The sequence below is a fragment of the Peromyscus eremicus genome, chromosome 12 (assembly GCF_949786415.1).
Source record: "Peromyscus eremicus chromosome 12, PerEre_H2_v1, whole genome shotgun sequence".
NCBI lineage: Eukaryota > Metazoa > Chordata > Mammalia > Rodentia > Cricetidae > Peromyscus > Peromyscus eremicus.
In genome coordinates this window covers 52541832-52555489 of record NC_081428.1, presented here as the reverse complement: position 1 = coordinate 52555489, position 13658 = coordinate 52541832, and the positions used below count along the sequence as shown (strand labels likewise).

At 41.8% G+C, this 13658-nt stretch overlaps 1 protein-coding gene across 2 annotated transcripts in view; it reads left to right on the top strand.

Annotated features, from left to right (window-relative positions):
• Window positions 1–13417, top strand: part of Lsamp (limbic system associated membrane protein) — a 637116-nt gene extending 623699 nt beyond the window's left edge. For both annotated transcript variants that reach the window (XM_059277383.1, XM_059277382.1), the window contains one exon: window positions 11716–13417. In XM_059277383.1, the coding sequence (XP_059133366.1) occupies window positions 11716–11813 (98 nt within the window). In that variant the 3' untranslated portion in view covers window positions 11814–13417. The remainder of the gene's footprint in view (window positions 1–11715) is intronic.
• The last annotated feature ends 241 nt before the right edge of the window (window positions 13418–13658 follow it).

Below are 13658 nucleotides of genomic sequence, written 5' to 3'. Positions count from 1 at the left end.
GACCATCCGGGCCTTTTCCTTTTTCATTGACCATCTTAGTAATTTAGATAGCATCTCTGAAGTACAACTTCCAAGTAACTGTAAGACAAAATTTCTACCCATTGGGGACCCTCTACCCAGAAAATTATTAACTCTGACCCAGAAAAAAAAAAAGACATTAACTATATGAAGTCAGCTACCGATGTGCTATTTTCAAACCTGTAGTAAACACGGCAGAACACAGATGTCACCGAAGGAGTTGTGTCATAGATAGGACTGATTATTCTCTTATTCAAATATGTCTGCGTCAGGTAACAAATGAGATACTTATGTTCAAACAAACACCCTGGAATAAGAACAACTGTGCACACAGTATCAACCCTAATACTGCCCCAGTACCCCTCCATGTAATTGGGGATGGATGGATGCTGGAGAGCTGTGGAACAGAGGCTGTGGTCAAGAGTCAAACTAGGCAATGCTGCTTCTCATCCTTAAAGTCATGCTGTAACGTCACTGTCTGCCACCCTCTGCTTTCACCATGGAACTCAAAAGCACAAGTGACAATATTTGCTGTATCTGATAAGGTACAAAGGTTCCCGAAGATGACAAGAATGTTCTCTAACTGAAACAAGTTTCTAGTGAAATATTTCCAAGTACTCACATTAGGAGAAGAGGTGGGGAAGAGAGAAAGGATGGATGAGGAGAGGAGAAGAAAGAATACAGAGGAAGAGAGGAAGAGAGAGACCCCAGGGTGAAAAGCCAGAGGTAAAATGAAGAATATGCTTTCTGACCTATCACCTACGTTTCTATTTTGAAAGGCATCAGTTCATTGGTCATGAAGATTTTTTTTAAGATAAAGCTTACTGCAGAACGTTTTCTACCTTCCAGAATATTAGAGTAAACCATCGGACCTCTGGATAAGGCTCCTAAAATGACTAAACTCCCAGTGATGCTCTTGCTTAGGGTTGGAGACATTGTGGTTCTGACGCTACACTTTCTCCTGGCTATGTCCTTAGCTGGGCTGACCCCTGAGGTCTTAAGTGAGACATTTACTAGCTCATTTGTGTGCTGGGGTGAGAGATGTTTAGCAAACGCGTCCACATACTGAACTTGGTGCTTGAGAAATAGCAGCTTGAGGACACGGTAAACAAGAGGGCAACATTTGTCCATGCCCAGAGGGAGGCTCTTCGGTGTTTTTGATGGTGCGATTTTTTTCTGATACAGCTGCTAATAAAGAGTCTGAAAGTCCAAAGTCAAAGAGAGATGAGCATAATCGCCACAAACAAAATTTTCCAAGCACTCGTCTTTCTTGGGGTTAAGTTCTTTTCCTTCCGCCACCTCCTCAGGAGTTAAGAAGTCAGCATTTGACAACATGTTTTTAGGAATAAAGAAGTCAGCATTTAGCAACTCGTTCTCAGTACTAGAATGCCCCCCCCCCGAGTTTTGTCTGTTGCCTTACTCAGGTGTCTCTGTTTAGACTTCTAACCTGAACCTCTATGCTCGCTTGTTTAGCATATTTTTAAAAGCAAGATCAATATGTAGGGAGAAATTTCACGAAAGACGAAAGACATAAAGGTTCAGAGGCTATGGGTACATTCTCACGAGTATGTGTCCAGAGACTCCTTCCAGGTACCGTGTCCCTTGCAATGCAGCTTTGGCCAAGAACACAAGAGCACAAGAAAACAAGATGTTTTCCAGACATTGCCAACCAGTTTAAAAGCTTGTCTGTAATGATAGGGACACCTCTTCTAAAGAGTTAACATTTCACAGGAGCTCCAACAGTAGGGAAGCGACATGTTATTTCTCTCACTGTTGCCACCTGGTGGACAGAAATGATGCCTTTCGGCCGCACCTAGGAACATGTCCTGGTGTGACCACAAGATGGCAGCACATAACCAAGTTTTCAAGCAAGCTCAAAACCATCCAGTGTTCTTCCTCAGAAAGAGACTAATCTGTTCCCGAAGAGAAGGAGAAGGAGATAGTTCACAAAAATCACAAGTCTACTCCATTTTCATAGAGAAAATTAGAAGTTAGTTTAAAGACCTTTACTCTTTCACAAAGAAATCAACTTGTTGCCCAAATAGAAAGGAGTATTTAAAATGTAACTGGACATTTAGCTGGTCTTTTAAAAACACTTCAAGCACTATTGTATACACACTCAAGTATTTTTACATAGCTGCTTCATAGAGTAAAGTATTTGGTAGTGTTTCAATATATTTCTTGAAACTATCTTTAATAGAAGAATAGGGGAGAATTGTTGCCCCAACATATTCATTCAAAACAACATAACTTCTCACCCAAGCCTGTATCAGTGGCTGGTTCCTGTGAGCATATTGCCAGTTGCATCCTAAAGAATGTGTTGCCTAATTAGCACCCTTCCTATCTGTTTTTCATATGCTTGAGTCCACTAATGTTTTACTCGTCATATTGTTAACATACACATTTCCATGGCTTTTTGATCAGGATAGCTTTCTTTCACTACAAAATTGCATTAATAATCCTCTGGAGAAGGATTTCACGACAAAATAGTAACAACAAACACTTATTCAATTGTGTGCTGAGCAAAAGGACAGCACACTAAGTGATGATCTAATCCAGGGAACAGATTTGCGAGTGCCAGCTTCATTAAACTCATGTTCAAAAGCTAAAACTGGGTCATTGAAAGGTTAAGATGCGTTTCCTAGCTTAAACAGAGACACAAGGCCTGTAGACCAGATTTTAAAAGGAAAGGAAAAAGAAACCCCACAATTCTTCCTTTGAAGATGGTCCCCTCAGGGGTCTAGAACTTGTTGGGTGACTGGCATCAGCTCCTAGGAAGAAAGGTAGTCCATGCTTCTAGATGAACATACAGTATGATGCGTTTGTTAACTGTCTACAGGTAGTGTTCTTCACATATAAAAGGGTCTGGGAAGCACACTGGTGTCTCTGGGTATTCTCAGAAGTGCATTGTGAACAACACCAGCCATCACAGAACAAGAGAACATTCAGAACGACTCCCTATGGAACTGACCAGTTCAGGGAAACCATCTTCCCTACAAACTCAGGGACAGGCTGGCTGGCATTAGTTTTGCTAGTGATGAGCCACAGTCACTCATTTATATGTTTCAGACACTGGTGTGGGGGACTAGTCTCCACTTTTACGACCAGGGTACTCTAGAGCAGGGAGAAGTGAAGAGTATTAGATAGAAAGAGATACCTAGATGATGTGAGGAAAGACAGAAACACAGGATAGTCTCGGGAGGGCCTGGGTCAAAACCCACCAGCACAGAACTTTATTCAAAAGAGCTTTTTATAACAACACAAAGGGGTGGGGCAAAAGACCTCCCCCTTGCTAGATACAGCTAAATGTAGACCCTTCCAAACACCTGGTACCCAGGCCCGTGGCCCAATTATCCTCTTATGCAGCTCTGCTGGGTAAAGCCACTAGGAAACCTAGGTAGGCTCCAACACACTGGGATAATTATGCTTTTCTTTATAACTGTGATATTGATGCCAGAAAATGTTACAGTGTTTGAGGGCTTCTCCTTGTGACTACTTTGAGTAGACAGATGAAAAATCAGCAAGGGAGGAGATTAATTTGTTGTCTTGAACCTTGGCGACTTTTCACGCCTGGTTTCGAAGAGCTTGAGCCTTGTGTGCTAAATCAGGTTCCCTGTTTTTCTGGGTCAGAAGCATTTGAAACACCTGTTTATTGTCTCCTGTTTCAATGACTCTAGATCTTCTGTTTTGCATTCAGAGTGACTGTCATGGGCTGGACTATAGTAGCAAATAGTAAGAGACACAGCCCCAGACTTCATGATCCCAGGGAGGATGACAGGCCTTAATTGAAGCATCAGACAGACACTTTGGAAATTAAGACAGAGATGAGTGTGGGAGGAAATAAAAAGACTGGATGTCATCAAGGAGACCAAGAAAGGCTCTTCCTCTCTGAAGGATAATGGAGACCCTGCTACAGATACCATAGTATCCCAAGGGAGGAAGTGTGGTTCCACAGAACATAAAGGAAAGCTGGCGAGGTGATGGATGTTTATGAGACCAGACAGGAAGGGTGGCAAGGAAAGCCACAGATATCAAGCTGTGGATTGGGTCTTTACCTTGGAGGCCACAAAAAAACTGAGACTAAATTGGAAGCAGGACTATAAGATGACAGATGCTCTGTGCAGAAAGCTCTCTGTGGCTGAAGGCATCAGCCATTTTACATGTTCTGCTAGCTCTGTTGTTACTCAGGAATGCAGGTCTGGCTCCTGATGGTCACAGAGGAAAAATAAACCAACAAATAAACTTGATCTCACGTCAGTGTGGGCTTCCATATCTAACCCATCATTTAGTTGTCCCTGAAAGAGAAAATGGTATCCTGTAGAAATTATACACATTTACTTCCAAAGGTACAGGAGTCTTTTGAATTATTTGGCAAAGACACTTAAAAAAGAAATCCAGATATTTAACCAAGCTAATCTTGTTCAACCTTGACGTTTGTTAATACATGCAACAGGTGTTTTCTGAAACTTTCTACGGCTCAGGCTCTGCACTAGTGCTAGACTTAACGGTTAATGAGCCATGCACTGTGGATGCCCTTGGGGGGCGGGGCATGTATTCTAGTGAGGAGACAAGGCATCAGCAAGTGAGTAAATGCGTGACGTCATGCTGGGAGGGGCTAAGTGCTGCTTGGATGGATGCTCAGTGAAGGATCCGGTACTAGCTTTGGGAAAGCGATGGGGCAGCATCACTTGTCTTGATGAGTTTTCAACAGCAACGGGACTGGAGTGACTGGGCGAACAGTAGAGGCATCAGGGAGAACATCTTTAGTAGAGGATACAGCAACTGTGAAGCTTGGGGTTGGAGTGGGCTTGCCTGTTAGATAAGGAGTGATTTAGATATGGGTCAATTAAGGATTCACCTTTCCATTCAGGGGGCAGAATGGCAGGGGAGGGCTGGGGGTCAGACACATTCTATGGTCACATCCGGTGCAGTCAAGACTGCATTCACACTCCATGCTGGAGTCCTTGTACTTGTCTACATGCACAGCACGTAACATGGAGTATCCGTAGTTGCCATTCATTTTCTGTGACTACTAATTGCTTATTTAGTCTAAGAAAAGTCTCTTTCCACTCTCCTCTCACTCAGTCTCTGTCAACCATTCCTTCTGCTGCCCTGCCCCCAACCTGCCTTCCTCACGTTCTCCTTTAGTGGAGGAGACGGACAGACCACCCTCATGTTTATTCTCAGTTGATAAAGATTTTTATTTATTTATTTTTTTGTTTTGCTAAATGTTTCTTTTTTAGAAATTGGTACCACCGTGCACTTCAAGCAAAAAGGTATGGCTCCTGTTTATACGTACCTTCTAGACTTTAGTTAAGATTCCACAGCAATATGTTGTGGTCATATGCACTTGAGTTTGATTTAGGGTTGTGATTTGTGATAAGAAACTTCAATAACACAGTTGGCAATATTTTTCCCAAATTGTGAACTTGGTTAACAGAGAACCGCTCACCTGACCCATGGCCCCTGGTAGTAAGTGCTTTTGACAGTGACTTAAATCTCTGGGATGAAGCGAGTTACTCTGCTTCCTCCTACCCACCCTCCCGTCGGTCATGTGCTTCATCCTAAGTGTCCTTGGTTAAGGATTCATTTTGTAGAATGGCCACTACCCAGTGGCAGAGCTCTCAGAGTTTTACAGTTACTTGTTGACTATTCAGGTAAACGCATCGCTGGCTCTGACACCCACATCGGACATAACTGCTAAGCAGCAACTGATGAGATGAAGCATGGAAACAGTTGACATTTCCACTCTGCCTCAATTTCCTCCACTCTTCAAAGCCTCACTTGCTGCAGCTTAGCTGGGCTGCCGGCTCCCTGCAAAAAGGCTATTTCATGGTTTCCATGTACACACAGTCCACAGACTTATCTTTACAAGGACAGGGCAAGCCTGTCACAGCTTCATTCAATGGGCCCTAAAAATGAGAGCAGCAAGGACTTCTGACTTGGCCACCTTCTACATACACTAGATCAACCTCACAGTGTGTACCCCCAGACAAATGCAAAGGAAGCTGTGGTGGGGCCAGATGTCACCTCCCTTCAAGTCCGCGTGGTCATCAACTGTAGCATGAATCTTAAAAGTTCTTATTAATAAAATCAAACCTGAGGCCAGTTATCGGGGTGGACACTGGAAGATCAGAGAAACAGAACAAGCCACAGCTAACCTCACCTGGCCAACTTCTCAGCTCATCTTGTTTCCTCAGACTGGAAGCCTCTGTGTCCTCATATCTGAATGGCTCTCAGCTGAACTGTGCTGCTCAAAACCTAAAAGCTTAACCAGCCAAATGCTTCTAGTTTCTGGCCCTTATGCCTTATATACCTTTCTGCTTTCTACCATCACTCCCTGGGATTAAAGGCTGGCTTTCTGGGATTAAAGGCGTGAGTCACCATGCCTGGCTGTTTCCAATGCGGCCTTGAACTCACAGAGATCCAGAGGGATTTCTCTCTCTGGAATGCTAGGATTAAAGGTGTGAGTGCCAACATTTTCTACCCTAAGTATCTAGTGGCTTTTCTGTTCTCTGACCTCAGATAAGTTTATTAGAGTACACAATATTTTTGGGGAACACAATACCACCACAATCATCTTGACTGTGAGTTGTCTCTTAGGAAAATAGCTTTCTTTCTGAGTCACAACAGGGGTGAGACAACCATGATCATCACCAAGAGTAAAAACCAATTCTTTGTTGATTCGTGTCTTCGAACACCCAAAAGCCAGAGAGGTTTTATGGCTGCTTAGACCAGTACCCCGCTGGTGGCCTGTCCTTGCAGGTCATCATTATCTAGCAGATAAGAGGTAGCCAAGGACATCCTCTTAAGACAGAACTCTTTGAAGCAAGAAGACATAAAATATTAATAACTTCTTTAGCCCTTTTTCTCTTCCCAATATGATTACAAATTATCCAATAATTTGCCTAGCAGCACACGTGAAACCTTAGGACTCTGATGTGGGTGATGACATAAGGCATAGGTTTTTTTTTTTTTAATTCAAATGTCACAATGATAAGGTATCAGTGTGAGTATAAGTGGTAACTAAGTTTTGCATAAATAATGTGTAAAAGTGCTTGATATTGTTTTCTGGTTTTGTTTGTTTGTTTGTTTTACTTTGTTTTTTCTTTTTCTTTTTCTTTTCCTGATTTGGGGTCTAATGCATGCCACGCTGGCCTTAAACTCGTATGTACCAAGCTAGTCATAAGCTTCTTCCCCTGCCTCCCCTTCCCAAGTACTGGACGGCAATTGTGCACCGCCCCACCTGCTTTGAGAAGAAAGACGTGTTGCTTCTAACTGTATTATAAGACAATTTCGTCTGACCAAAATCTCACTTTCTAGAGGGTAAAGACAGAGGGTAAATGCAGGAAGAGCCTGCATTTAAGGAATAGTATTCAAAACCAATATTATCTCTCCTCTCATCTACTCCAGTCCTTGGGGTTACAGGCTTCAATCCACACAGAGGAAACTGTACTAGCAGTAAATGGACAGCAGAGGGCACCAGAGTCAATGTTATCGCGCGGGCATTCAATCAACATGGCTTCCCACGCCTCCAAAGTGCCTTGCCCAACCCCGGCAGAACACCACAACTTGTGTTTGGAGATTCTATAGATTATTGACCTCCGTTATCCAGCGTTGTTTTCCTAAACTGTTTAGATTTTTGCTTTGTTTTTAGTCATCCCATCAGCCTTCAGCGATTCCAAAAAATATTTTTCTCTTTTTGTATAATGGAAACACAAACTAAGACTGACTCTGATTTCTTACTGGCTGAAATGGACAGCCAGTGATCGCTGCCAATGTGGTTGAAGATGACTTTGAATAAATCCAGTCACAATGGAAAAGCGAAAGGAAACACCATTGGTCTGGGAATTAAAAGCATCTTCAAAATAGATGTTTGAAAAAAGACAAAACAATGAGCTCAGACTCCTACATCGGATCAGCAGCAGATAATCTTACCTCCAAAAATTCTTCCATTTAGGCTATTTAATAAACTTTTACAGTGAACTACAGGTTTTGCCCTTTTATAAACATGGTCACGACAAAGGTGCACTCTAGCATTCACACCTTGATACAGTCTCCGTTCACCTGAGTGACAATCTTGAGAACTGTGACTTATGATTTATTATTTTGCTGCAGCTGGATTTTGTCTTTTACTAGTAAATCGAAAAGCCCCAAGTCAATACAGCCTGGTGGCTCTGTGGGTAAAGTCACCTGCTGCCAAGCCCAAGGACCTGAGTTTGTCCCTGGAACTCACGTGGGCCAAGGGGAGACATGCCATGGCATGCAAACATGCACAGACACACACACACACACACACACACACACACACACACACACACAATAAATAAATAAATAAATAAATAAATAAATAAAGAAATAAATAAATAAATAAATAAAACCGTTTGTTTTTTCTTTAAGCCTTATCCAATTCATAAACATCTTTGATATGGGTTGGTATTTCATTTATTTCTGAAAGCAAAATTTCTGCATTGTGAATACTATACTGAATATTTACCAAGTACCACACATACCATATAGAATATGGCTAAATGTCATGGTGTGATTGTTGTCTGTGGTATGAAAACCATGCAACAAGCTTTTGAATTCCTATTTTGTCTATCTATTCGTAAGGCTAAGTTATGTTTTCAAACTGGTGCTTTCTTTATATCTGTCAGTATATGAAAGCGGTTGCTGAGCATGGCCATCTGGCACAGGAACTGAAATTTATCATTTGCATATCAACAAATAAGCAGAATTTCATAACTATGAACTAAAACATAATTAATGATTTTGTGGATTATTCTTCCCTGAGCTAGACATTAACTGGAGTAGTCTCCTATGTAGTCATATGCATCTATAATTGCATACCTAAGCTGTGATAATTCCCCAACTGTTACCCATTTACAGTTTTCCTCAATTCTGTTTATTTACTCTCAAAAATCATTTATGACAAGAGTAAGCCACATAAGCACATTAAATAGCTTCATGAGAAAACTTAATAAATAATAATTGATAGAGGCAAAGGTATCTCTACTAGATGTATACAATGCATTTCAGATGTGTAATAAGACTATCAGGAGTACAATTAAAAGTTATTGACATGCATAGTGTGAATTCCTATTACAACACAGAATAGCACGTGAAAGTAAAACTTAATTTTGTATTATGCATTCCAAAAGACCAATAATATATACATCTATCATGCATGTATAGATAAGTATCTATGCAGCATATAAACTTACCTATATGTGTGTATGGACAGATAGACTGTAGATAACATTTAGTCAGGTGCACAACTGCATTAACAAGAATGTTGACTTTCACATGTTTATCTAGCTTGCTAGGAGTACCTATTATGTTTTTTGATAATAGAATGCTTGCTGTCTTAAATATTTCCTACCATTTACTTGAATAAAACAAGAAGACCAATTTTCATAGCAGTCTACAGATATTACCAGTTTCTAAGATGTCAGGAGGACAATGTAACCTGTCCTGGCACTAAAAATGAGCTTTTGTTTTGTTTTGTTTTGTTTTGAGGATTCACTTCACACTATCCCTAGAGCAAAACAGAAATCATTTTGGCATATAAGACCTTAATTTCTGCATAGGTTTTCTCTATTCTGAAAGCCTTATTGGTACATTAATATAGATGAATGTGCCAGGGAGTGCATACACCTAATATAGAGACAGCCACTACAGAGATACAGGAGGGACACTTGCTACCAGGACAAGAGCCCTGGCAGGTTGATAGTCCCAAGCATCCAGAAAGCTCAGCAGAGGACAGAAGGAGATCAGAGCAGACACTGCATGAAGTATCAACACACTTGGACACCAGAGGCTGGTGAACAATCACTACAGGTGCTTTGAATTTCCACCCTCATGAGATGGAACCTGAAGGTAGTCAGATTGTCTCTTATTAATATGATATCATAGACACTCAGGAAATCACAGAATGAGTTGTTTGAAAAGAGTTGATGGATATTTAACTTTTTGATTCTGTTTCCATGGCTTTATACTAGACAAAGCTCATTTTGCATAATTGAAGGGCTCAAAGTTTGCATATGCTCATATTTTCATATTAAGCAATATTCTGTGGTGCTCTAGCCAAAATATCAGACTCTCTCTCTTTCCTGTTTTTTTTTTTTTTAATACTGTCTCCATCTTCTTGTAGCTGTTGTCTAGACTAACGGTTGTTTTAATCAGACTGAATTTTACTCACCAAACGTTTGACTAAAACACTGACTGCCGGTTTTCACCGTATGGTGGTAACAAGCCCTCTAGAGTTAGACACTGAGGTTAAATATTCTGCCTCTGTCCTGATAAGCTGTGGAAATGTGTACCGTAGATGCAATTTCTACTGGAAAACAGTTTTTGTTGTAGTAAGCACACAGTTGTGCATTTATATTTATAGTTTTATTTACAAAACTGACATCACAATACGTTGTGGTATTGTACAGCTCTTTATTGGTTGTGTTTTAATCTTATTATTGTTTGTTTGTTTTGTTTTGTTTTGCTGTTCGCACAGAACATAGATTGGGAGTCTATTCTTGAATTCAGTATTTTTCCTTGTTACACGCCCTGAAATCTTATACATTTTCAATAGTTTGGTGAAAAGTCACGTACCAGAAGATATTTCCACTGTAGAGGCACACCATCAGCTTTGCACACACATGCGCACTCACTCACACGGCTTGCCTATGTACCCATAAAATTTCAAAGTGACCCATAATTACAGTCATGTCAGTTTCTATTTTGAGTATCATCCTCTAAGTATGTAGCCTTAAAACCAAAGTCTCTTCCATGAGAAAAAAAAGTTCTTAAATTTTTTTCTTTCAATGAAATATGACAACACTATGCAGAAGGAAGAAATGGGACTACAAGTGTGTGTGATGAGCTCTAAGTCAGACCTACAAGTTCTGCCTCAGTATTGCTCATACCATCCCCACACAGACCTTCGTCGGTCTCCTCTCACCCAGCTGTCCGCTCACACCCGAACTCACATCCCCCACATTCTGTTCCTATTGGCAATGGTCACACTATTGAGTGACCCAGAATGACATTCCAGGATCGGCTCCAGGTCAGGTCCGTTTTCAGTTGCCCTGGGTTTGAACCTGCTCCTGAGCCTTGCCAGTTTGGTTGGTGTTCTTGTCTTTGCTTCTTTTCTTAATTTCTAAAGTGATAACTTCGGGCAGGTTGAGCTCTACTTCTTCCTAAGACTCTAGGGTGTTTGTTTGTTTGTTGTGTTGCTAGGGTACCTTCCATGCATAAACGCTACTTTGTGATAGTTGTCCCCATGTTAAAGAATAAATCACCCTGTCTCTTTCCTATGAAAAAGAAGTCAGAGACTGATGACTGATCTCATCTGAGATGATGGAGCTGCTCTGATGAGTCTCCAGGGAGAGCCTGTATTGGGCTCCTGGAGGAGCCACACCAGCGCTTGGAATCTTAATCAGTAAATGGCTTCACAGGAATCATGTGGAGAGGGTGGGTAGCAGCTTCTCAAGCAGGAGCCATTTCATACTGAAAATAAACAAGACACCTTCACATACCTGCACCTCAGAGAGGACAGGACTTAAAAGATGGGAGGCCATCATGAGCGCGGACAGCTAGACATCAGTACCTGGCCACGCCTTGCCTCTGTTTCGAGATTTATTCGGTTGTCAAGTGGAACTGGCAGAAGGTGCTTATCTTGTCTCTCTCTCTTTTGCTCTGCAGGACCCGGGTCGGTGAGAGGAATCAATGGATCCATCAGTCTGGCCGTACCACTGTGGCTGCTGGCAGCATCCCTCCTCTGCCTTCTCAGCAAATGTTAATAGAATAAAAATTTAAAAATAATTACAAAAACACACAGAAATGCGTCACACAGAAACAGAGAGAGAGAGAGTGCAAAAAGGGGGGAGACTTATTTCACAAGTTTGTGTGTTTATAAATGAAGGGGGAATATGAAAATGAAGAAAATACAACACTAAAAACACTTTTAAGATCCATCAATAAAAAAATTGAGTATAATTTAGGGTGGGAAAAATCTCTACCAGAATATGTGTCTATCTTCTAAGCAAATGACTGCTGTGTAAAAAGACTCCATCATGCTAAAGATATCCGATGTTGTACAAATGAGACTATTCAAGAAGTACCAGATGGATATTAACTCCCCCACACACACTTTATCCTTCCTTCATCCGTCTTCATCTGTGGAGAAAAAGAAGGTCTTGCCTTTGGTGTTTATACTTCCATAATCTTTTTATTCTGTTTTTCATTTGAGCTAATGTGCAGCCATTTTGGACTATCAAAGGAAACCTATGTAGAGCCTTTCTCAGGCTCCACTGCCTCCAACATCTCTCTAACCTTTGAGACCATCCCCTTTCCCTCCAGTGTGTTCTATCCCCCACCACCCCCATTCCAAACATTCCCTTTTTCTCTACCCCCATCTCTCTTTACCCCAGCAACCCAGAACACTAGTCACGCCGCAAATGCTAGGAAGTGCCATCTTCATTTTCTTTGCTGTGCGCGTGTGTGTGCTCAAGTCTCTCGCTCTCACGTAGGTGTACATGTGTGTGCGCGTGTATGTGTGTCTCTCTCTCAAGCATGCCAATGGAATGGTCCATGTGTACATAGACTCATTGTGCCGTAGATACTGTCCTGCATTGTAATTGTGAGATGCGGCTGTAACGAGTTGCTGGGGGAGATGGCTGGGGGAGGGGGGGAGGCAAGGAGCAGAGTCCCTCCCCCATTCATGGCTGTCACATGACATCAGTGCGCATTCAAACCAAGCTGTGCTCCTTCTGTGGGCAGGACCCCATACCTCTCCTAGTCCCATTTTCAAAACCCAGTCAGGAGTCACTCAGAATATCACTGTAAATGAAAGTGCCTACTATCAATGGGGTGAGCAGACAGGGAACTGATTCATGGCCTGGATGACATGACCTAGGAGAAGAAGACGGTTTATGGTTTCACTCTTATTTTACAAGCCTGGGGGATTCATAAGTTTTCTAGCTTTATATAGGTTGAGTCCCGTTGCAGAAATGAGCAACATGTATTGAGCAGGTCTCCAGAAACAAGAAAGTCTCTGAGTGATAACTCCCAAGGGAAAGAGGAGCTGATGGAGATCCTATGCAGGCCTGCTTTGTCCTCTCACTAATCTTCAGATAACGCTGCATTTGCCCCGTAATTCCCCTAAGCTGAGATTGTTGTCTCTTTCAGATAAAAGATTGTGAGTGAGACATGAAAAGTAGATAGATAGATGCCCAGGTCCTTTCTATAGAGGCTGCCAAACCTCTAATGCAAAGTCCTGACCATCACAAAATAGGAATTCCAGGCTTTGTTCTCCTTTGTGGATTATCATCCTTGAGTTCTAGACTAATGCTTTATTAAGTTCCTGCTCCACTGATGAGGCGTGTGGCACCATTGCCTGTGGAGGCTCCTCAGAATCCGAAAGCCAGGCCACTAGGATGCACATTGCATTCACCTTCTCTACCTTTAGACTTACATCTGTGAGATTCTCCTTGACACTAACAATGAAACCTGAGCTAATTGCTTAACCATAAGATCTGAGCTACTTGTGATGAATTCGGGCAAAGGTTGTGTGAGCATCCCAAAGCTCAGCACCATTACATTACCAAGGGTGTTTTCCTAGTGGAGGTCTTCCATGGAAGGCTGCC